At 33.2% G+C, this 26,295-nt stretch overlaps 1 protein-coding gene across 11 annotated transcripts in view; it reads left to right on the top strand.

Moving 5' to 3' along the window:
• Nucleotides 1-26,295, top strand: part of EPHA6 (EPH receptor A6) — an 876,888-nt gene that overhangs the window by 62,021 nt on the left and 788,572 nt on the right. For all 11 annotated transcript variants that reach the window (XR_002337953.1, XR_002337952.1, XM_021070704.1 and 8 more), the window contains exon 2: nucleotides 3,928-3,992. Coding sequence is in view for 8 of the 11 variants with exons in the window: in XM_021070704.1 (XP_020926363.1) it covers nucleotides 3,928-3,992 (65 nt within the window). In the remaining 3 variants the exon portion in view is untranslated. The remainder of the gene's footprint in view (nucleotides 1-3,927; nucleotides 3,993-26,295) is intronic.

Genomic DNA, 26,295 nt, shown 5'->3' with positions numbered 1-26,295 from the left:
TGTGTTAAATGAGTAACATTGAACTTTTGAGTTCCCAAAAGTATATACTGGTATTACGTACTTCTGAATTCCTTTCAATAATATATGCCAAAAGTAAAATAAGATTTATTTAATAACAAGCTTTAGTTTTGAATATTTATTATAATGTTATCCTCAGCTTTTTCTCTAATATGTGAGATTACTTGTGTTGCTCTAAGTGAACCCAGAGGCCATCAAATAATGTTTTGTGTATTTGCATGTGTATGTGTGTGTGTGTGTGTGTCTGTGTGTATACATTCATATATGCATTTGTACTTTGTTTTACTTCTAGAATTATATGTTAACATGGAATAAATGAAACTATAAAGAGAGCCTTTTTAAAAGCTCTATCCCTTTATGTGTCCTTTTATCTATGTGATAGTAGCAGCACTGGAAGTCATTAGCTAAATATAGTAATTCATTAAGAGTAGAAAATGGTATAATCTAATTTGGTCATTCCTTCATTTAGTAACTGAAATATTGCAACAAGATAAATGTTCCTTCATTAACTGTTTCTTTATTCAAAAGTAGTTCATATAGAAAGAAGAAAGAAACATTTTATTCTTTCCAGATTATTTACCAGTTTTTAAAATAGTGGTTTCCTAGTGTACTGCAGAAGTTATCAATAGGTATATTTTGTTATTATGAATGCATGGATTTAAGCATATTTGAAGTGTTTAGTCCCCTACAGTTGTTAATTTTATGTATGATCAGATTATCTGTTTTTGACCAGTAGACACCTATGCCAGTTGGTTCCCAAGTCTTTTTGACATGATGTGAGTAGACATTAATGACTTCCCTGATTTCTGATATAAGGACTATAAAAACCACTACTGAAGTAATCTTACAAAAAAATAAAATTAACCTAGATGTGGTTAAGCCACTGAATGTATTTACCAATTTAAAGAAAATTCAGGGAATGGGAGAACGTGTTCAGTGATATCTCATGATAAGGAAAATCTAAAATGTGGGATAAAACAATCATGGCACAAATTTTTTAAGTAAATTTGATTTCATGTAATGAAAAAAAATAACCGACTAGTTAAAACAATGAGATAACTATTGCACAATTGGTAGCATGCCTTTAAAAAAAAAAAAAAAAAAAAAAAAAGGTGAACATTACTAGGTTCCAGTGAGGATGTTGAGGAATGGAAAAACAATACATTTTCCTAATGGGAATGTAAAACTTTGTAGCCAGTTTGACTGTTTCTTAAAAAAAAAATAAGCATTTTTTATACAACCAAGTTATCACCATTTACTGTGGAGAAATGAAAGAACAGGTTTATATAAAAATCTGTACATGAAAATTCAAAAACTAGGGAATTCCATGTAATAGAATACTTTTCAGCAGTATAAAGGAACTGAGTGTTCAGTATGTGTATTGATACAGCAACAAAGATGAATTTCAGATGTATTATACTGTGTGAAAGAAAATATACTCAGAAGACTTCATATTGCATGATTTCATTCATTTGACAATACGAAAGACAAAACCATAAGGACAAACGTCAGATTAATGGTTGCCAGGGTTTGGAGTGGGGAAAGGATTCACCATAAATGATCACAAGGGAAATTTTGGTGGTGATGGAAATATTCTGTAGCTTGGTTGTAGTGGTGGTTATATGGATATAGGAGTTTGTCAAAATTCCCAGAAATATACATTTTAAAAGTGTGACTTTTATTGTAAGTAAATTATACTTTGATAAATCTAAGTTAAAAAAAGATAATGGTGGAAGCTATAGACTAAAAAGAAAAAAAAAAAGAGGAATAAGACCTCTTTATAGAACTCATTTTATCTTGATTTTCTGTTAAAATAAGTTGAGACCAAAGGAATATTAAACACCAACTGGATATTTGATGACATTAAGGAATCTGTACTATTTATAGTAATGATTTAAGATACTACAGTTATATTAAAGAGTGTATTAGACATAAATACAAACATTTTTGCAGATGAAATGGTATGATTATAGAAATTTACTTCAAAGAAATCTTGCAGTGAGAGTAGGTAAACATGTATAGATGAAATGAGATTGGCTATTGGTCATTACTGAAGCAGAATGATTGTACATGATGGTTTATTGTACTGTTTTCTCTACATTTTAAAATATTTTTTGAGAATTTTGCATAATAAAAAATTAAAGAATTATGGCCCACTTTTACAAACGTATGTTTAATGAATAGATTTTCATAGCTCTAAAAGAATATTCTACAATGAATACAAAACATTTATCGTAGAAATTTAAGCAGAGTTTCATACTAAAAATCAATAATATGTATTACAGGCATTCAAATAAGAAAACCCACAGAATCTTTACCATAGATATTACACAGCAGATGCCAAATAACACACTTTCAATGGCATTTTTTTTAAACTATGAATAAAAAACTCCACTTTCTTAACTAGATGAAGAACCAAAACTCATGATGAGATACCAAAGCATTGTTTCTCCGAGTTTGGTCCATGACCTTACTGGCATCTGGGAGACTTGGAGTTAGTAGTTAAAAATAATGATCTGCCAAATCATGGACCCTGCCCTTTAACCTTCTGGAAATACTACAAAAATCCTCCCAGGGAGATCTTCATCTATGTTTCTAGCCTCATTTCTATCCTCCTCATTCCCCCAAATAATCTCCACTCCTACTCTCCACTCTGGCAACTGAGAACTGATTTAGTCATGGTTCAGTTACGTTACAGATGATATTTTAAAATAAATTTGTTTCTTGTCACATCTGATTAAAGACACCCTCATCCTAGCTCAGCCCAAATTGCATTTCCTTTGTGAAATCCTCCCAGACCTGCCCTACCAGCCTTAGCCTAACTTAACTGCTAAGCTATTATATAGCCTTCAATTTTAAAATTTAACAGAATATGTTCTGATTATTTGTATGTCTTTTCAGCCATATTATGAGTTACCTTTGGTCAAGGAGAAAAGTGCATAGTTTTTACTTTTGCTTTTGCCTCCCTTGGCAATAAGTACACCAACACGTACAATAATGTAATCTACACTTTAAAGATAGAGGTTTATTAAAAATGAGTTGTTTTCATACTTTACCAATCATAAATAAGGGCATTTAATAACACAGAAAGTATAGAGGCATGCTTTAACAATGTTTCTTTACTATGCTGTGAAAAGACTATATTATGAAAATGGAGGGAAAAGCAAAGGTGGTTATTTCATTGTTGGTTTGCAAACTGGCCCTGTACTCATGCAGGGTAGAGAGACTGAAGAAAGAGGTATATCACTCTAGTTGGTAGGTGGCAGGTTTACTAAGCCTTGTTATGTGCAATGCTTGTCTTGGGTGACCACCAAATGAGTGGGTCTCTGCACTTGAAGGCTAGAATCTTAAAGTTTACATAGAGGCCTCAAATTAATTCAGTCCCTTTATATAGTCCAGATGGATTCAATAGCACCGTACTCTCTCAAGGCTCTGTCCTTACAACAGCTACCACTGTGAGGATGGTAGGCAGAGTGTACATTCTAAGGCCAGGGAAGGAGCTCAGGATCCTCCGTCCCATTGCTCTGGTCCAGCATATGGGTCATCTGGTGATCACATACATCTTCTTAATTACTTCCCCAACATTCGTCAGTTTTAAAAGTTAGCTATTAAAAATGGCTTTGTTCTAATATTCAATTATCTATTTCATTTACCATTGTTAAACACAAATTACATGTTTTAAAATTAATTTATAACCACCTTATGCTTTTTTATATTTACTTATTATTTAGTATTGTATATTAATATTTAGTATATACAAATAATTTAAAAATAGGTAATGCAACTTATTAAAGCTAATAAAATGAGTAATAGTAAAGATAATTAACATTAATGATTTAAATGGCTGATACATCTTTATATCAATTGAGAAGTTTATGTAAGTTTTTTTGTTTGTTTATTTGATTCCAGTTGTGTTGCTTGATACAACAACTGTGCTGGGAGAGCTAGGATGGAAAACATATCCATTAAATGGGGTAAGTTTAAATATCTTTTAAAATTGTCCACCTTTGTAGGATTTTAGGGTTTGTTATATTAGTTAAAGGAACAAGTGTGTTTTGGGCTGTAATTAGTATGAATTTTAGCATACAACTTAAATCCCATAGAAGAGATTAAAATACAGTTAGAACTGGTAATCAATGGGAATAATAAATAAAAATTCCTTTCTGTCTTCTAAATTAGTAATTGTTCTTTAATGTAGTGTTTGTACATAGTGGTATTAGACTAATTCCCAAATAAGAGTTTTCTTTAGCAATAAATTTATGTTTAAGACACTTTTCTGTGTAAATATTTGTTAGTATTGGTAATTTCAATAAGTATTTGTACATAAAATTTTGATTATCATAGCATAAGTGGATTTTACAGATACTGACAATTTGGTATTGATTAGAAAATGAGTCTGCTAAAGCAGTACGTATGTGTCTGGAACTTGGCAAAAAGATACATCATGATTAGGTTTTTGTTAGCTGAGCGTAGTTGCTTTTGAATGGCTTATGAGGATGTGAAATTCGCTAAGTGTATTTTTTCTGGTACAGACATTTTAACTATAGTTATACTTGATTTTTTATATTTTTGATATATTTTTCATCATTTTCACAGTGTTTATCTACATTTTTTTTTTTCAAGCTCAAATGAAAGAGTGCTTTGTGAAGCTTTTAACCTTGGTTTTGTCTAAAACCAAAAATCTTCGATAATGGAGGTGGTCAGCTGTTTTCAGATATAGGGGCTGGCTTTTCTTCCTTTTCTTAGAAGTTATGTTTTTATCATTCATCATGTTCTTCCTTGATATTATTTTACATTGCTTTTGCATCGCAAATTTAAATCTGAAAGAAGTCTTAAAATTGTCTTATTATTTTGAGAATCATTTGAATAATGCTGTTTGAATTTGACCTTTACACCAGCAGTTATTCATAAAACATGTATTTTCAACTAAAAATTCTTGGAAGAGTTCAGTTGTTCTGTCTTTAACAGGCTATTTGTTTCTTTAAATTTGTTTGATTATAGACTATGGCTTTATTTTTTCTGAAATTTTTATTTTATTCTAATAGAGCTCTTGAAAAGCCATTTCTGAGAATAGATCTTTTAAACTAAGATTGTGCTTTTACTTTCATTATCTTGTTTTCATTAGTATTTGTTGAGTATACTAAGTGTGTTACATTTATGGCAGTTACTTCCAAGACATTAAGTGAAACTTCTTTTCTGGAATAAGCTTCTAAGGTATATACTATCTCTTTTTCTTAGTATACTCAGTAACTTAAAAGAATTTACAAATAACTAAGTAGTTTATAAACCCTGATTTTTATTTTCTGAAAAAGAAAATGACAAAAAAATTTAGCAATGGTTTCCCTGACCTTATGTAGCTGTAACCAAAGAATCATGTGAGGAACAGGAGTGGTGTCCCTGCTCTAGTGATTCTGTTTAGCTTGATCAGGCTACATTTCCTAAAGCAAACTGGTAACCACTAAACACAGGGACTTATGAAGTTACAATTAAACTTATTACTATCATTTTTGTAATTAATTTGTCATAGATTCTATGAAATGGGGAATTTTTCTACTTCTAGTTTTATTATAGAGAGTGGGCAAAAATGTCACAGAGTGATGCTTACCTCATAGATTTCTATTTGCCAGGTACTGCACTAGGAATTTCATACTTGGAGTACCCTTTGTGTCTCAGGGGAAACGAATCTGACTGGTATTCATGAGGATGCAGGTTCAATCCCTGGCCTTGCTCGGTGGGTTAAGGATCCGGCATTGCCATGAGATGTGGTGTAGGTGGCAGATGCAGCTCGGATCCCACACTGCAGTGGCTGTGGCCAGCAGCTACACCTCTAATTTGCCTCCTAGCCTGAAAACCTCCATATGCTGAGGTTGTGGCCTTAAAAAGACAAAAAAAAAAAAAAAAAAGAATTTACTACTTTATTTTCACAATGACCCTATGACTTATGATTTGTGTCTTAGTTCCACTTCCCTGTTTGAAGAACCCAGTTTTAAAGAGGGTAATGAACAAAAATCACCAGGAAGTTACAGACCAAGTATGAGTGGTGGACTTCAATTCAAACTAAATTATTTCTGACTCTAAAGCCTATAAACTTATGATGGAAACAAAAGGAGCATAAGAAGCTTCATGAAAAGCCAGTTACTTATGTTGCTGTTGGCATAATTAATTCTGATTTGTTTTTCTACCATTGGTAAATATACTGCTAAATTGAGATGTCTGTTTTGGACATCAGCCAATAATGAGCAAGAGGAAAGAGATAAGAAGGGAAGGAGAATACAGTAGAAAATAAACATGATAGAATGACAGAATTAAGTAGAAAAGGAAAAGATGGTTAAAAATTCATTGAGCATTTACCATGTGCTAGGCCTTGTTTAGGGCACTTTACTCACATGTGTCCTGGAAATCATGTGTAAATTTTCCCTATGGAAAGATGTGAAAATTGAGACTCAGGTACATTAAATAACTTCTTCATGGTCACAGAGTGAGGAAGTAATGGAGCAAAAATTCTAAGTCAAACATATTCTAATCTTCACAGATATCTGTGGTTATTTCACAGTTAGGTGCTTTTATTTCTTTTAAGATTCTGCCATGTAAAGATAAAGGACAGTGACCAATCCAAATAGACTATAGAGAGAAGAGTAACAAATGGAGTTAGGCATGAAAAGTAAATTGAATACTCAGTTACCTTGGAATTTCACTCATTGAATAGGCTATATTACTTTTAGGTTGTCTCCCAAATGGTAATGCATATATGGCAAGTGACAGCAATAGGAGTATTTAGAAATTGGCTTAGATGGACATATCTTATGATCGATAAGGATGAAGTTTCATGAATTAGATAAAACAAAGGGAAATCGAGGGAAACTATAAAATGGATAGATGACATAAGTAAATTTTAAAGGAAACATACAATTAAATTTCTATTTTAATGCAGAGGATAGATTACAAGAATAGAGCTTTACTTAGTGCTATTTATACGTTAAAACAAGTAAGGAAATAATCGGTAAGGATGAAAAACTGAAAAAATCTACTAAAAATGGCAAAAATGAAAATCATCAAGACATAATTTGTTAAGTAATTAAAATTTTATAGAAACTATAAATCAGTCTATTACATTTAAATTACCATTGGTATCTTTATATTAAAATTGTATGGGAGTTCCCATTGTGGCTCAGTGGTAACAAACTCGACTAGGAACCATGAGGTTCAATCCCTGGCCTTGCTCAGTGGGTTAACAATGAAGTGTTGCCATGAGCTTCTGTGCATGTTGCAGATGCGGCATGGATCTGGTGTTGATGTAGCTGTGGGATAGGCCGGCAGCTACAGTTCTGATTTGACCCCTAGCCTGGTAACTTACGTATGCCCTGGGTGTGGCCCTAAAAAAAAGACCCCAAAATTGTAGTTATATCTATTTGAAGTTAAGGTTCTCAGGTTTTTTGAGCTTTACTAATTTAAATGGCATTTAAATTTGCTAATTTAAACTTGAATGGATGTTTTAAATAAAGTTGCCTTTTATCAGAAACACTACTTCACTTGGTTTTACAAATATATCATGGGTAGAAAAGACAACTAGATGGTATATTTGTCAATCTTAGGATATAAAGTATATTTGCTATTTCTCTGAATAAAATATTTCCTAGGAATAACTTTTAAATTGATAAAATTTTCTTTTTATAAAGAATTGGACAAAGGGGTATTTTTAAATTTATATAATATATGACTTACATTATAAGTCATATAAAATATATGATTTAATAAATTACTTCATAGTGGTTTTATTTTTGTTGATTTCTTTGTTTTGTTTTGTTTTTACTTAAAATACCCTTACACCACTATCATGCTGATGTAGTTGCAAGAGTAAATGTGCCTGTAAACAAAACCATCACTGGTTATTTGAATATGAAGTAAGCACCTCTGGTTAGCAAATATGGAAAATAGATGAGTAGTCTCAAGCAAAAGACCTTTTATGCTTGCAAAAATGAAATGAAAAGTAGATGTATTTATTTTCTTAAATGCTTGTCAACTCATTTTTGCCAGCATTGAAAATATACTTTCTATTTTTTAAAGTCATATCCAGAGTCAATTTAACCAACTTCTGTCTTATGTTCTCTATGCTAAGTACTCTGTTGCAGTTTAGAAATAATCCTACATATTTATAAGGCCAAAGAGAGTATTTTCAAGTAGTTTTGAGTAATGTTTTGTTAAAGAAAATTCAAGGGAGGGATAAATTCTGGTGGAGGCAAATTGATAGTAGGATGTGACACATTAGCTCTTATAAACATCAGTAACAATATGTGGGCTGGAAGAGAGGGTAATTAGCACCTTTAAGGAAAAGATAGTGGCTTGAGGAAAGGCACAGAATTCTTAGATATATGCATTAAGTTTTAGGAATGTTAACAAGAATTTGTGTGGCTGAAGTGAAGGGAGGTGGGGGAAAATAAGGTTTTGATTATAGGCTAAGCCATATTGTAGAGGACCTAGAATTTCATTGTTTTAATTGATTTAGATAATGTATCCCTAAGCCTCAATAAGTAGAAGTAAAAGTAAATCTTCCTGGATTCAATTAAATAATCAAAAATTGTTGAAGCTTTATTTTCATTTAAGAGAGTAATGCAATCTCTTTGAAATGAAAGACACCTTGGAAAATTGTTTGGAAAGGATGTTAAAAATATAGATGTTATCATTGATATGGTGAGAACAGAGTGAAATTTGAATACTTATATTTGTGTAGAGGTTGGAGCTTCATTTTAGAAAAGAATGAATACATCAGAGCATTTGGGAACCAGCAGTTGTAATTCTTAACACTGCTCTCATGGTCTAATGTCAAGAATTTACATCTATCGTAATTCAGAACTCTTAAGAACTTTATCCTATAAGTGTCCCTTCCATCTTTTATCTGTCAGTGTACTATACTAATGTAATAAAATTTTGATGATCTGGTGGAGTAGCTAACAGAGTGCCATACAATCAATGAAAGAATGTTTAATGAATAAATATTTTTGTATAGCTCTATAGAAGTTATGTGAATACTGTAGAAGTGTTTTCACAAATGTTAAGTATATAGGCATATGCCCTGGATTTTCTATGTATTTATTAACTAATATTAACTAATAACTGGTTAATACTAAATCTTCCTCTGTGCAAAACCTGTTTCACTTTTGCAAATCTCCTGGGAAGGAGGCAGTTAGTCTTTAAGAAATAATGCCATTTTAATGCTAATGAGAAAAAAGAAACATGAAAGACACTATTCATGCAATAAATGTGCAAAATAAGCCATTAAAAAATCTGTTTATTTCCTGAGTTCTCATAATACGAAAATGTATGAAAGAAAATTATATAAATTTTCTTGACACATTTAACTCTCATGTTTACTCCTTTTTTTGGATACTTTTATTTATTCAATTTACTTTAAGCTAATATTTAACATTGTAGATAAAAGAGAATACAACAAGAGGGCCTATAAGGTAAATTTGACATTCAAGGAGATCCCGTTGTGTCACAGTGGAAATGAACCTGACTAGTATCCATGAGGATGTGGTTTGATCCCCTGCCTCATTCAGTGGGTCAAAGATCTGGCGTTGTGTGAGCAGTGATGTAGGTGACCTGCGCAGCTCAGATCTGGCATTACTGTGGCTATGACATAAACTGGCAGCTGCAGCTCCAATTCGACCCCTAGCCTGGGAACTTCCATATGGCACGGGTGTAGCCCTTAGAAAAAGAAAGGAAAAAAATTGACATTGAAAATCGCTAATACGGAGTTCCCGTCGTGGCGCAGTGGTTAACGAATCCGACTAGGAACCATGAGGTTGCGGGTTCGGTCCCTGCCCTTGCTCAGTGGGTTAACGATCCGGCGTTGCCGTGAGCTGTGGTGTAGGTTGCAGACGCGGCTCGGATCCTGCGTTGCTGTGGCTCTGGCGTAGGCCGGTGGCTGCAGCTCCGATTGGACCCCTAGCCTGGGAACCTCCATATGCCGCAGGAGCGGCCCAAGAAATAGCAAAAAGACCAAAAAAAAAAAAAAAAGAAAATCGCTAATACTCATTATAGATCAGTCCCTATTCCATGACACACATCAGTAGGGGTTTGTCGTGTTGGAACAACCTAGTATAGTATTAACTCTGACTAATAACAATTAACTCTGCTAACTAGAAAAAATGAAAGGAAAAAACTTTTCATAATATAAAAAAGGGATTTCATGATTAAAACCTTATATTGTTTCCTTTGAGCTTTAGTAGTTGCATTTGATACTTAAAATAGCCACGTGTTTTGTTTTAATGTTGATAGTGTAATTGAAAAGATAAGAGACTTTTTTGGGTATCCATCATGCTGGTTATTAAAGGTAACTGTACCTCAATAAAACCTGATAGTTAAAGCATAGTATGCCATAATAATAATTCCATAAAATACTATTTAATTTATAACTAAAATTATATACACTTAATGCTGGTGGAAAGAACTTGATGTTTAAGCACTCCATCAACTCTTACCTGAAATATTTTCACCATTTAATTTAGTTTTATTGCTAGTACCATTTTTAGCAAGAAAATGAAAGATTTGTTTGTTTGCTCATTATCTTAATTTGGCTACTAATGTATGCATAGTAGATCAGATCTTTGTCAGTTATAAAGTTGTAGTGCATACAGGTATAAGCACTCCAACTTTCAAAATCTAACTTCCCTTTCAGCAATGAAGTATGCTTTAGCAAAAAATATAAGAGAAAACTGAATGTTAGTAGGAAAAAAAAAAGTACTCTTGGATATTAAATGCATTTTATATTAACAATGACAATTAGAGATTGGAAAATTTTGTGTTTATCTCATGCCAAATATTGGTTTAAATATATATGTATTTTGCATATGTTGTTAACATAGATGATTATTAGGGTTTAAATAATGCAAGCTCATGTAAGATATGTGATCTTATCTGGTTATGAATAATGCATGATCATACAAGGTATGTGATCTTATGTGTTAACATCGTGAATTGGTGTTAGGAAATTTACCTTGAGATAGGAAAGATGGAGATATGTTATTCATGTTAAATAAAAGCTATGAGTGAACCTTGCAGTTCAGTTACTAATGATTATTATAATGAAAAACTAATGATTTTTTATAATAATAAAAGAGACTTATATTACATTTAAACTGTGTAGAAAAGTACTTTAATCCATAACCAGAGCTCATCATTTCCTAATATCATTGTTCCAAAGCTGAAAAATTAAGGATAGAATGTGTTTATGAGAGAATGGAATACCTACTAAGAGTTAATTTCTATATTTTATGTAGTGAGAAGGAGTTTATCATGATAGCTGATTTTTGTGCTGCATTTTTGCTCATTTTGTAATGCAATGAAATTTTCCAAACTACATGGATGTGTTAGGATTTTGAAAATATAAGCTTTAGTGTTATTTCTGTTAAAAATGAGTGTGTCAGTTAATTGTTTTCAAAATTGATATGTATATATTTTTTCTTCTGAGCAATTTTACAAAATATCTAATAGTTTTCTAAATATCCATCATACTAGCTTCAATCACAGGGTTTCACATTTGAAAGAAAATGGTTTTCACTTTTGGAAGTTTCTATTTTCATATCCTTGAACGCATGGATTCTTTCTTCAGTTATGCCCAGTCTACTAATGAGCTCTTCAAAAGCATTCTTTATTTCCGTTACGTTGTTCTTGATCGCTAGCATTTCCTTTTGATTTGTTCTTAGGATTTCTGTCACTCTGCTTACAATATCCTTCTGTTCGTACATATTGTCTAAGTTATCCATTAAAGCTCTTAGCATATTACCCATAGTTTTAAATTCCTGGTCTGATAATTCCAACATTCCTGCCATATCCAACTCTGGTTCTGAAGCTTCTTCTCTTTAAACGGAGTGGGTTCCCCACCGCCTTTATATATCTTATACTTTTTTAATTGAAAGGTGGACATGATGCCTGGGTAAAAGGAATTGAGGTAAACAGGTCTTTACTAATATAGAGGGGTGGCAGAGGAAAAGCGTTTTAGTGCTGTAACTAGGTCTCAGTCTTTTGGTGACACTGTACCCCTGGACTGTGAACTTCACCAGAGCTTTGCCATTTTCTTTTCCCTCATTAAGTGGGACAGAATGGCTAGGGAGGGTTGAAGTAGGGCATCTCCCTCCCCCTATATGGAAAGTTAGAGCTTGCTGGAGCTCAGTATTTCCCTTTCCTCTAGTAGGTTATACTCTTAAAACCTCAGCAGAGGTACGGCTCTGGTAAAATACTTTCTCCTGAGGGCAGCCCTTGTTAAGAAGAACTGAATGCTCTGGCATCTGTCACAGTCCTTCCTTTCCATTTTCAACTGTCCTTGACATTATGCAATTGGCTGAAACATTTGCTTAAAGAGTTTCACAAATTATGGTTTTACTTAATTTTCTCTACCTTCTGTTTTTAATGCAATGAACTGTCTGAATTTTTTACCTTCTTATCACTGCAGTCACTATTAGTAGCTATTAGCTTTACTTTCAAGTCCATTTAATCTAAAAAATGAATCAACCTTTTATGCCTTTTATTATATGACATTACTGCTGTTATTCTTTATGAATCAATAAAGAGATTTCAGAGTTGTCTGTGCTACGCAAGTTGACTATGATATTCCCAGGAGCTTGTAGAAATTTTCTTCCACAAATCTTGGCTTCATAGGAGACCTAATGTAAATTTCTGCTCCCAGATATTCAAATTAATAATGTAATGGGTCTGCAATAAGAACTGTTCTGAAGCGTTTTGCATATTTTTCATTTAATCCTAATAATACTTATGTTAAGTAAATATTATTAGCGCCATTTTGCAGATAAAAAAAGTGAGCCTGAGAAAAGTTATATCACCTTCTGAAGTTTGTGGTGACATTTAGCTGGTATTAAAACCAGGGTCATCTCAATCCCAAAGCTAGGATTGTTAGCCGTGTAGTGCACCATGGATTGATTTTTAATTGTGATTGGTGCTGTGGAAGGTATAAAATAATCTTTAAGTTTACCAAAGTTCAGTTTTAATCTAGGTACAGTGTTATTACAGTGAAATAGATTTTGTATCAAAAGATATGTGGCTATTGAAAAGTGCTAAAAATAGATTAATTTTAGGTTAATTTGAAGACCAAAGGCAAAAGATATCCCAAAGAATGATTATTAGTATAGTTTAGTTGGTGGTGTAAGAATATTTGGTGCATGTTTAGATTGTCTTGATATTTTTTCGCTTATAAAATAACTAAAGACATATTCCTTCAACATATTTCTTCTGAGTCTATTATAATTTCATGCCTCATTTTTAATAACTATCTTTTTTCATTTTTGTTATTGACTATAAGCTAAGGGTATAAAATATAGACTAGTTCAATTCAAAACAAACAAAAAACCCTTATTGAAATAAGTACATTAAAAACATTACAGAAATTAAATAACAAAATCAGACAAATGTTAGAACTTATTATTACACCCTTTTCTAAGTAAGTTGACCAAGGGGCTTGTTTAAGGATCTCCATTAGGGTTAGCTCAAGGACTGTTCTCTAAACCAAAACTTTTTGAGACAAAGGTGAACACCTAATTGAAAGACATCCAGTTAGTTGGCTAATCAGCTACCTGTCACCTTGCACATATGATTTCCACAAATGGCTAAATCAGTCATATTCCTTTTTAGGATTTCAGGATTTCTGTGGTCAGAGCCAAAGGGAAACTGCAATTGGAAACTTCTGCTATAGAGATACACCAAAAGATTCATAGAAAAGTTGTAGAGCAGGGGCAGTGATAAACAAAAGTCATGTGCAAGTAAAAGTTCTAAGAGAGTAGAAAGAGAAAGAAAACAAAACAGTAGATGATGAGCAAGCAAAGAGTACTTCTGGAGTTGACCAGCTGTTAAATTTCCAGGTCCAGTTCTTTAATATTCTTAAAATAAAATCCCTTTGCGTGAGCTACCAAATTGTAAAGACAGATTGTAAATCTGATGGTGATGACAATGATGATGATGATGACGATTATGATGACAGAGGAAAAGATAGAAGGCACTATACTGAGTTCAACTAGGAAACATGGAAATACATGGAAGCTAAAATTCCTTGCAGAGGAAAACACAAGAATAGGAATCAGAACTATAGGCCTTCTTTTATCAACTTTTGCATGAATGAACTCCCTCCTCTGCATGTTGGCAATTGGGGAAACAGATGCATGAATGTGCATAGTTTATTAAAGTACTTTAAGTTTTTAAATATTTAATACCTGAGCAACTATGAGGTGTGGCATTTTTCTTTGCAGCGTCTCAGAACATTTCTTCCTGAATTGTAACCTCTGCAATAAGTAATAAGTAAAAAAAATAGATTTCTGCCTTAATTTTCACTGGGTAAAAGAACATGTATTGGATAATGATGAAATTAATTCTGTTGTAAGGAAAAGAAATAAGAGAAAAGCAGATAATAACAGTTTAGGAGATCAGATGTGGAAGTATTTACTGACATCTGTGAATATGTAATTAGCTTCATATTCTCTGGGCAGCTGAAAAATAAGTATGTATGTAATTCATTTTCCAGTATCTCCACTATTACTTCATGTATAGTCTTGAAGATATCTTCTCATGAGCATATCTATTTTTAAAAATATAGATTACTCTAAGCCAGTTACCCTTGTTTTACATCATACAGTCTTTTCTTTATTGTTTTTTTATTTACTTTTAAAACTTTAAAATCCACTCTCCTACTTCCCAGAGAAGTTTCCACATCTCCTTTTATGTATGTATGTATGTATTTATTTATTTATTTATTTATCTTTTTGGGGCTGTACCTGTGGCATATGGAAGTCCCTGGTCTGGGGTCAAACTGGAGCTGTAGCTGCTGGCCTATGCCATAGCCACAGCAATGCTGGATCTGAGCTGTGTCTGCAACCTACACCACAGCAATGAGGGATCTTTAATCCACTGAGGAAACAGGTGATCAAACCCACGTTCTCCTGGATACTAGTTGGGTTCATTAGCTGCTGAGCCATGACAGGAACTCCACCAGCTCTCCTTTTAAAATGAACTTTCATATTGTTTAAAGGAAGCTAAGATTCTGGTTTTATCCAGTTAGTTCTTATTGCTTTAACTGGAGTCATTCAAAATATATATATGTATATATAAACGATTTCATTTATAAATGTCTGAATCCAAAGCAAACACATACAAATGTTAAATTCTGTCATGAAATCATAAAGGATTATTAGTGAAATACTTAATAGCTAGATGGAATACAGTAGGCCAAATATTTTATAAATTTAATTGTTTGTCTTTTAAGTGATTGACTCACTTTTATGCCCCACAACCAATCACCAAGGCCTGTTTTAATTATCCACTTGCTCTTGGTCTTTGTCTGTCCCTGTCCACTTACCCTTTCAATTCATCCTTCATCTTGTTTCCAGAAGTGATCTAAACTGAAGATTTAATCATGTCCCTATGCTACTTAACCCCTACTTCCTTACCTGTCATTTAACCTGGACCCACAGCTGCCTCTCCATTTTTATCTTCAGCCACTCCATCTTCCAGCTTTTTCTAAAGAGATTTTTGCAGTTTCCTCCATGTAACTAGGTCTCTCTTGTCTCTGGATATCAGATAGTGCTCTTGAGTTTATCTGGAAAGTTTTCTTTTTAACCCCTACCTTTTTCTTTCTTTCTTTCTTTCTTTTTTTTTTTTTTTTTTTTTTTTTTTGAAGGCACAGAAGATGTTCTGTCTTTTCTGGGAAGATTTATACTGCCGAAGTTTGGATTAGGAAATTCTTTTTTGGGAGACACCAGGAATTCAGTGCATATCACAGTGTTTATCTTACAATATTAAATGTTTGTCTCTTACTAGATTATAAATTGTTGGAGGAATGGATTGAATGTGTCACTATATCTGAATTAGTGGCTGCATATGACAGATGTTCAGTAAAAGTTGTTTGAATAGCTAAACAGATGTACAAGTAACAAATTACTTTACATATATATTGGTTAAAGGTTATATTTTGCAACTCTCATTGGAGCTGGAAGAGTTTGTTATTAACTTTGGGCAGAATCAGCTGTGACAAAAAGACCACATTCTTATGAAAATTGAAATACCGTTCTTGTCTGGCATTTGTTCTGAGTATAGGTAGAAAAGTTTATACATTTAGTCTCCTTTTTATATTTTAGACAGTCCATTCATTTTCTCATTATCAATTTTCACACTAAAATTGAAGTTGAAAGGTGGGTGGGAAAGATATTTACCTAGGAAATAAAAGGACTATAAAAGAGGTTATAAGCTATTTAAGCAACACCAATCAAGACATAATGCACTTTCCAAGAATTAATGACCGATTTAGAACAGTTGATGATCTGAATCACATCTGGGAAATATTAGCCCCAGACGGTTATTAGTACTGTACCTTGTTATTAAGATGAGAATAAAAAATAGAACATACGGATTTTTAATGGTTGATAAATGGACTGCAACTTTTAGAGAATTTATACTAACCAGTCAAGCTTTCAAAAAGCATAGGTCAGCATTAAATGTTAAATAGGTTTTATACTCTGTATTCCATGCAATTAGTATTTTGAACTAATGTACCATAGTAAGCAAAATAGATTCTTAAAATGGCTTGACTTTGTTTTATTTTAGCCAAAAAACAAAAAACAAAGAGCAAAACCTGTTGTGCTCATAAATGCAATGCTTCTCTTAGTCTTCATCTCTCCTGTCCCCTATAATTAGATAGCAATATATAACAAAATGCATCAATGAAATTTAAAGTCTTTCAAATAAGAACATTAATCTAGGATTTAAAATATAAGTCTATATATATATAGTCTATATAAGTCTATATAAGTCTATATCTATATCTATATCTATATATATAGACACACATATGTGTTTAGACACACATCCATACAGACCACATTTAGAGGTAAAATTAGATCTATATTGCTGATTTAGGTAGCTCAATTTAATAATGTTATTCATTTAATCAAATTATCTGCTTAGCTTAAATATAGTGCATTCTGATGCACACTAGAAAGATTTTTTTCATGGGTCCTATTAAGAATTTATAATACCCGTATTATAAATCTTAACATAAGGAAATAAGTAGAGCAAACAGTTATTTTGATTATTTCTATCTATAAATACTATATTAATTGTTTGGATGACCGTAAGTCCTGGTTTGCTTGGAACAGTCCTAGTTTACTTCTGTTATCCTAGATAATTATTAATTATGCTCCATTTATTTTTTTTATTTTTAAATTTTATTGTAGTGCGGTTGAAGTTGACCTTGCCACATTTATTTTTAAAAGTCTCTTTGTTTGGATCATCAATAGTGTGGTCACTCTGATATTAATTCAGGTAATGTTGATTGCATTACAATGAATGCAAATGTGTGATAATTCAAATATAAATGAATATTATTCTCATTTTTGTAATAAGGTGAGTTTTCCCAGGTGTCAGGAATTCCTCTTCCACCTTGCATTGCTAGGATAATCTTCCTCCTTAAAAATTTAGAAGTTCTCATTAGCAGGAGAAAAGAAGGAAAGAAAGTACTTCTCAGGAAGTGGGAACAGAATTCATAAGACACATGAGATTAAATGAATGGAGGATCCTATGACAAGATAAGAGAGGAGGGGAGGGCAAGCAAAAAGAAAGAAGCAAAGGTAAGTTGAACAAGAAGAGATAGAATGTAAAAGAGGAAGTCAGCATTTTGGAGCAAGTGGAGCTTTCATATGCTACTAGATGAGTATACAAATTTGCATAACTAGTTTGAAGAACATTTTGCGGTGTTTACTAAATCTTATTAACACATGCATTTCCTACAACTCAGCAGTTCGTCTCTAGGTTTAAGTGCAATATAATTATGTAGTATGTTCACCCAAATGAATAAGAATGTTAATCATGAGTAGAATATATAAATAAATAGTGGTCTATTCACAAAAGGCAATAATACAGAGCAATGGAAATGGACAAACTATGTGTCCATCAACACATGAATGGATTAAGAAGATGTGGTACATATATACAATGGAATACTGCTTAGCCATAAAAAGAAAAAAATAATGCCATTTGCAGCAACATGGATGCAACTATAGATTCTCATACTACAGTAAGTCAGAAAGAGAAAAACAAATGCCATATCATATCACTTCATATGTGGAATCTAAAATATGTCACATACGATCCTGTCTACAAAAACAGAAAAGATCATGGACATGGAGAGCAGGTTTGTGGTTGCTGGGGGTGGAGGGTAGGGGGTGAGGAAGTGGGGTAGAGAGTTCATTCGGCGTTGGTAGATGCAAACTATTACATTTAGAATTATAATCAATGTGGTCCTACTCTATAGCACAGGGAACTATGTCCAATCTCGGGTTAGAACACGATAGAAGATAGTATGAAAAAAAAATGTGTGTGTATGTATATATATATGATATATATATATATATCACTGGGTCACTTTGTTGTACAGCAGAAATTGAAGGAACATTGTAAACCAACTATACTTTAGTAGAAATTTTTAAAAATGTATTTTTAACTCACAAAAAAAAGGACAAACTATGTCTTTATGCAGCAGTATGGATAAATCTCACAAATGTAATGATGAAGGAAAGAAAGTAGAAACCAAAGTGTACATACTGTGTCGAGTCAATGCATATAAGATTCAAAGCAGGCAGGCAAAGTTAATCCATAATCTTAGAAATAAAGACAAATGAGTGAAAAATGGCAGAAGAATGGCTTCTAAAATGCTGGTAATATCCTGTTTTTGATGTGGATGATGGCTCTTGTTTACTTTCTGAAAGATTAGTGATCTGTATACTTAGCTGTACACTTGGTTCTGTTCCCTGGGAAAAACTCCCTTGTTTGTTTTATTTTGTGACACCTGGTTCCACCCTTGCGAAAGTTTTTTTTCCTCATCCATAACCACAACTGAGATGAGTCTGAGAGGGAGCGTTATTCTTGTGAGGTGCACAGGTTTAATCATAGTCTACTGGTGCAGTTGTGAAGGCCCACAAATTACTTAAGAGCTAAAAAGAATTGCTCATTGCAGGTATATAATTTATTTGAACATATTTTCTTAAAAATACTTAGTAGCCTTAGGTCAATTTCTTGTTTGAATAACAATAGCTAGTGATCTCATATAGATGGCATGTCATAGAAAGGGGAGTATTCACACGCACATGTGCGCACACACACACACACATACTTTGCTTTGGCTGAATGTGACACATCTTTTATAGTGCATTCACCAGAACTCACCATATGTCCTTGGCTAATTTCAAAAAAGAGTCAGTATGTAGGGAAGCTCAGGGAATAATCAGTGAGAATTATTATCTCTGTAATATCCTCTCATTCTCAGAAATCACCTTTTTTTTTTTTTTTTCTTTCTTTTTTATAGCCACATCTGTGGCATATGAAAGTTCCCCAGCCAGGGGTCGAATTGGAGCCTATGCCACAGCCACAGCCACACTGGATTCAAGCCACATCTGTGACTTATTTCACAGCTTGCAGCAATACCAAATCTTTAACCCACTGAGTGAGGCCAGGGATTGAACCTGTATCCTCATAGACAATCTTGGGTCCTTAACCACCTGAGCCACATCGGGAGCTCCTCAAAATTCACTTTTAATTTGAGGACTCCTGGTTTTTACTAGTGTCTTTTTACTTTTTTCAAGAAAACTCAGGAGTTCCCATCATGGCTTAGTGGTTAACAAATCTGTCTAGGAACCATGAGGTTGCGGGTTCGATCCCTGGCCTCACTCAGTGGGTTGAGGATCCAGTGTTGCCATGAGCTGTGGTGTAGGTTGAAGACACGGCTCAGATTCTGTGTGGCTGTGGCTATGGCGTAGGCCAGTGGCTACAGTTCTGATTAGACCCCTAGCTTGGTAACCTCCATATGCCTTGGGTGCGGCCCTAAATAGACGAAAGCCAAAAAAAAAAAAAAAAGAAAAAGAAAATTCAGAACTATTATCTTCTCATGTATTCCATTTTCTTTTGTCAAGGCAAATATTGGAATTTTTCATTCTATTTCCTAAATTTCTTAGCAGTTCTTTCATAATTTTAAATTACTTTCTCTCCCTGTTGGTAAATTAGAATAAATTATCTATATTATATTTCAAGGTCTATTCCAATGTATTAATCTTTTTTGTTCAGTCTATTGTTTAGCCTGTCTCCTGATTTCATAACAATTAATGTATATGTGCGAGTCTGTACATATTTCTGATTGTTTCTTTTTGCTGTTCTCTTTTACTTTGTTTCACATTGTTTTTGCCTCCCCCCACTTTTATTTTTACTCTTTTTATAATAAAATTTATTCCATCACTTATGTTGTTGATAACTTTAATGTATTTATGAATCTTTTCAGGCTAAATTATGAAATTTTTTTCATTTATGTTTACTTTTTGTCATTATTAATTTTATTGGCTTATTTTCCTAGCATTAGATTTCTTCACCTTGGTTTAATTCTTTTTTACTAAACTAGGCCTGCAAATTGCTCAGCAACCACATTTGTTTGTTTTCAGTTTCCTTTCATGTGTTGAAGTGGGCAGTGAAATGGTTTAAAAGTCAAGCTTCAAGCAGTAAGCCTGGCCTCTGTGTTCAGTTTCAAATGCATGCTTTTTAATTCTTTGCCCTGCTAAGAATTACTACCAGCCACCAACATTTGCTTTCAGAAAAGGCCTCAACAGAATTTAACCACAGGTCTCTTTATTTTATTGTTTTGCATTTGCATTCAGTTTTTCTTACAAAGAGTTCTTGTTTTTATCCTGACTATGCAATTTTGAATTTTTGCTTTACCTTTTATTTAACACTTCTCTATGATGAACAGAGAAGGGCTATCAAATCAAGGGTTTATGACATCACCTTGACTAGAAATTCAAAATATAACAAAAGTTAAGATACCAGCCAAACACTTATCTGTTGGATAGAAAACTTTTTATACATCTGTTAGTTTTTGTAAGTTTTTCATTTATCTATTAAGTTTGAACATTTTTATTTATTTATTTATTTTTTTGGGGGGCATTTATTGGGCCGCTCCCATGGCACATGGAGGTTCCCAGGCTAGGGGTCTAATCGGAGCTGTAGCCACCAGCCTATGCCAGAGGCACAGCAACACAGGATCCGAGCCGCGTCTGCAACCTACATCACAGCTCACGGCAACGCCAGATCGTTAACCCACTGAGCAAGGGCAGGGATCGAACTTGCAACCTCATGGTTCCTAGTCGGATTCGTTAACCACTGCGCCACGACGGGAACTCCATAAGTTTGAACATTTTTAAAGTGAAAGTCATCTGTTTAAAATTTTAGCACAGGCAACTCTACCCAATATTCTGTGATAATCTACATGGGGAAAGAATCTGAAAAAGAATGAATATGTATATATATATATATATAACTGAATCACTTTGTTGTACAGCAGAAATTATCACAACGTTGTAAATCAACAAAACAATAGAACTTAAAAAAAAATTTAGAACCAGCCTTTTGCAAAAAGGCACTCAAGAATGTATTTTTTTAAAAGCATGAACAATATTTCTGTCCTTTGTCATTTAGGCATCGAAAAAAACCACAAAATTAAAATAGCTATTTCTATCAATCTTCATAGTATTTTAGGAAAAAACAAATGTAAACAGTTGTTACATTTTATTGTAATAAAAATAGTATGTGTGATTTTTAGAAATGTATTTTATTATTATTACCTACAAATACCAATATACGGGTAACAAGGTTTTTGTATAAACAGTTGCTGTCTAATGCAGTTCCTTTTGTGTGTTTTATACTAAGCTTCAGGTCAGTACACACACACCCACACACACACCCACACCCACACACACCCTCTCTGTTTATCAGACTTTTCAATGCCGAGTAGTGATTTTGCTGTGTGTTTTAGCAGACCAGATAGGACAGCTATTTATTCATGATCTAATTTGCTGTCAAGCAGATGTTGGTAGATGCTAGCAACAGACCACACTAGATAAACACACAAGGTAAGCTACTCTTTGTTTCTGGTTCTTTAGGCTTTTACCTAAGAAGCAAGGAGGATGTTACTCATTCTTAAAGGCATTTTTCTGTATTCTCAGCCCTGTACTGGTTCTTCTGTTCAGAGACTTACTCTCCATTTAGAAAAGCAGTTTGTCAAAATATGCTATTCTGTAGCCCATTTTCTTTTATGTAGGAAGAAATGTGCCATTTGTCTCTGAGCAGATGTTAACAAATGTAATCAAAAATCGGTTGTGTGTATTAGAACATCAACATAAAGGGAGAGGTTCTAACTAAAAGTGTTGCTCAGTGACTTCTTTTATGTCAGAATTTTTCTACATGGGTTCCAAAATTCATAAACATTTTGTGAATACTCTGTTTGACAATGAATTATGTTATAGAAATCTTCACAGCAAGTTTTGGCCTCTCACTATATATGATATGGGAATTTCTCCCTTTGTCCATATATAGTATGGCAGAATGAACTAGTTGTAGTTTTCATTGGTGAACTTGCCAGTGCTGCCACTTGGTGACAGAAAATTTTCGAAGCAGAAAATTTCTCTTAATACATAATTTTTAAAAATTTATTTTATTGAAATATAGTTGATTTATAATGTTAATTTCTACTGTATAGCAAAGTGATTCAGATGTAATATACATACTTTTTCATATTATTTTCCATTATGGTTCATCACAGTATATTAAATATAGTACTCTGTGCTATACAGTAGGATCCTGTTTATCTTTTCAGTATACAATAGTTTGCATCTGCTAATCCCAAACTTCTAGTCCACCTCCCTCCCACTCTCCCCTTTGGCAACCACCAGTCTATTTTCTGTATTGGTGAGACTGTTTGTTTCTCTTTTGTAGATAAGTTCATTTGTCATATTTTAGGTTCCACATAGAAGTGATATCATATGGTAATTGTCTTTCTCTTTCCGACTTACTTCACTTAGTGTGATAATCTCTAGGTTCATCCATGGTGCTGCAAATGACATTATTTCATCATTTTTATGCCTAAGTAGTATTCTAATGTATATTTGTACTGCATCTTATTTATCCAGTCATCTGTGCATGGTCATTTAGGTTGTTTCCATGTCTTGGCTATTATAGATAGTGCTGCAGTAAACATTGGGGGGCGGTGCATATATCTTTTGAAATTACAGTTTTGTCTGAATGTATGCCCAGGAGTGGGATTGCAGGATCATATGGTAGTTCTATTTTTAGTTTTTCAAGGAACTTCCTGCATGTTGTTTTCCATAGTGGCTTCAGCAATTTGCATTCCCAGCAACAAGAATAGGTGGGTTCCTTTTTTCTCCGCACCCTCTCTACATTTATAATTTATAGACTTTTTAATGATGGCCATTCTGACCATTGTGAGGTGATACCTTATTGTGATTTTGATTTGCGTTTCTCTGATCATTAGTGATGCTGAACATCTTTTCATGTGCCTGTTGGCCATCTGTCCTCAATACATAATTTCTTAATCCTAAAACCTTAAGACTCAAAACCTAAAAATGAACGAAAGGAAAAGCTATTGATTTTATAAGGTTTTACATTACTTGGGTTTTAAGAAATCAAATCACAGTTAACTGTTTTGAAGTAAATATTACTAAAGGAAAATAACTATTGAAAATACTGATACATAATTGAAATTTAACCCTTAGCTAGGACAATGCCTAGAAATAAAGTGCAGCTTTTAGATATGTTATTGTTTTATAATCATTGTCCAAACTGTTTTACTATTAAAGCAATTAATTCTTTCTAAATAATTATTTATATATGAAATGTGACTTAAATTTGTTATTGGGAACCATGCTAAGGATAAGACATAGTTTTACATTGAGATGATAAAACATATCTGTTAGAAGAAAACTGTCATAGCATAAACAATAGAGAAGGATAGTTTAACCTCAGCAATACCTTCCTGTCTTCTTCATCTCCTCATTTTCAACACCTGAGTTTCAAAGGATTTTTCTATTCCCATTATTTTCCCACTCATAAATTACTTAAGTAATTTGTATGGCCAGTGATTCTTTATGTATACATGTAAGGGGTGTAATTTGTAGATAATTTTAGTAACCAATTATGACTAATTAAAAGTACAAACTAATCAAGAATTATTATATATAGCATTATATACCAAATTATGTTGCTGTGATAAATTTTGACAAACTGGTGACTTAAAACAATAGCAATTTATTCTCTTCATGTTTCTGGATGCCAGAAATGTGAAATCAAGCCATTAGCATCAAGCTCTCTCTGAAGTCTCTAGGAAGGGGTCCCTCCTTCCATCTTCCAAACTTCTGGTGTCTGCCAGCCATCCTCGGCATCCCTTGGCTTGTAGTTATATTACTCCACTTTCTGCCCCCATCTTCACATGGAAGTCTTCTCTGTGTGTGTGTCTGTATCCGCAGATATCTTCCTGAAAAAGACACTAGCGATTGGATTTAGAGTCTATCCTAACTCATTATGACCATGTCTTAATTTGATTACATCTGTTTCAAATGAGATCATATTTACAGGTTCTAGATGAATGTGAAGTTTCGCGTGCGGAACTATTATACCCACTACATGTCAGCATATTAGTTTTATAAAAGATACTGTCATGATTTTAAGTAGAACAGTATGTGACAGTAAAATATGTACTTATTCAATATGAATTTTGTTTCTTTTTTCAAGGTTACATCTGATATTTTGAATATATATTTATCAAGAAGTGGTTGGAAAGCTAAGGAGAGTTAACCACATATGCCTAACTGAAAAGTATTTGACAGTTATGTACTGGTAAAATAATTGCTGTGTATCTTCTGTCTTACTATTACCTTTTAAGCAGTAGTCCTGTTGTCCTGGGGGATGCTATATTTAGTGATATACAAATAAATTATATTAAATACAACACAGAGAGTGATGGAAACAAAGATATTTGGGAAATTTGAATATTTTTTCAAATTTCAGAAGGTAATCTTAATTAACAATTTAAATATGGCTTCTGGGGTTCCCATTGTGGCACAGCAGAAATGAATCCGACTAGGAACCATGAAGTTGTGGGTTTGATCCCTGGCCTTGCTCAGTGGGTTAAGGATCTGGCATTGCAATGAGCTGTGGTGTAGGTTGCAAAGTGACTCAGATCCCATGTTGCTGTGGCTGTGGTGTAGGCCAGCAGCGTACCTCCAATTAGACTCCTAGCCTGGGAACCCCCATATGCCATGGGTGCGGCCCTAAAAAAAGCAATTAAATAAATAAATAAATAAATAAATATGGCTTCTAATAGCCCTATCTATATCTTGAAAAGTTTGTGAAATGATGGAAACATGTAACCATTTTCTGTTAACTTAGTGGCCTTACAGGTGCTTTCAACTGTGAGGCTTTGGTCTGTCCTATACTGTGAATCAGTGACAATTAAAGAAAATTATTATCCAAGATGGTTCCTTTTAAAAATGAACTGAACATTATTAATAATATCTCTGGGGCCCTAGATATAAACAGGGCAGTCAGTCGGTCCTGCTAGCTATTTATTAATTTACTGATCTTTTTATTGGTAATTGGAATAATTGTGTCTCTAGCATGCATCCACACATAAAAAAGTAATGACCAGACATAGTTCACTCATGGTTAATGTTTCATAGTCATTGAACTAAAGAGGAGGAAGATAATAAGTCAGTGAGTTGACTGTGCAAATCAGTGTTATCCATTTTGCATAATCTCACAGCAGGCAAAAACTATATAATTTGGAAGAAAATATAAAAGCTACTGTCTGTTTAAAATTACACATGTAACGGATTAAATATTATTCTTAAACACATGTCTTTTTTATCCTGGGTGCCTAGATTAATGCAAATGAAATTAAATAGTATTGAATATCATCAGAATATTATTGAAAATATTCTGAAAGGAAACAAGTTTTGTTTTTTAAAGCTCCATTATGATTGATTACAGCTTTTTGTGGGAAAAGGATCAGAGTCGTCTTTTTAGGATTCTCAATTTTAAATAACTGTGAATTCAGTTATGTAAGTTCATCTATTGAATCTCATTTTTAGTAGATGTTATGTGGAACACATAAGTTTTTAATCCTAAATACATAATAAATAATAATGTACATCGTATATACAAATATATGTTTCAGAAGTATGTTTTTCAGTGTTCACTTATAAGAAAAAGCAAAGGAAATGAAAATAGTGGAAGAAGGAAGAGGGTAGTGAATACAGTGAACCCCAGAACATAGGAAACAGGAAAGGGAAGAGAGGGGGTTTCTGAGGTTTGGAGAATATGGCTGTGATGGTGAGCATGGAAAGAGATGTTAGATTTTGGAAAGTCTTTATTATCTATAGATTGTAACTG

The sequence above is a fragment of the Sus scrofa genome, chromosome 13, assembly GCF_000003025.6.
Source record: "Sus scrofa isolate TJ Tabasco breed Duroc chromosome 13, Sscrofa11.1, whole genome shotgun sequence".
Lineage (NCBI taxonomy): Eukaryota > Metazoa > Chordata > Mammalia > Artiodactyla > Suidae > Sus > Sus scrofa.
Note: the sequence above shows the minus strand (reverse complement) of the source record. Positions and strands in the feature narration are given on the sequence as shown.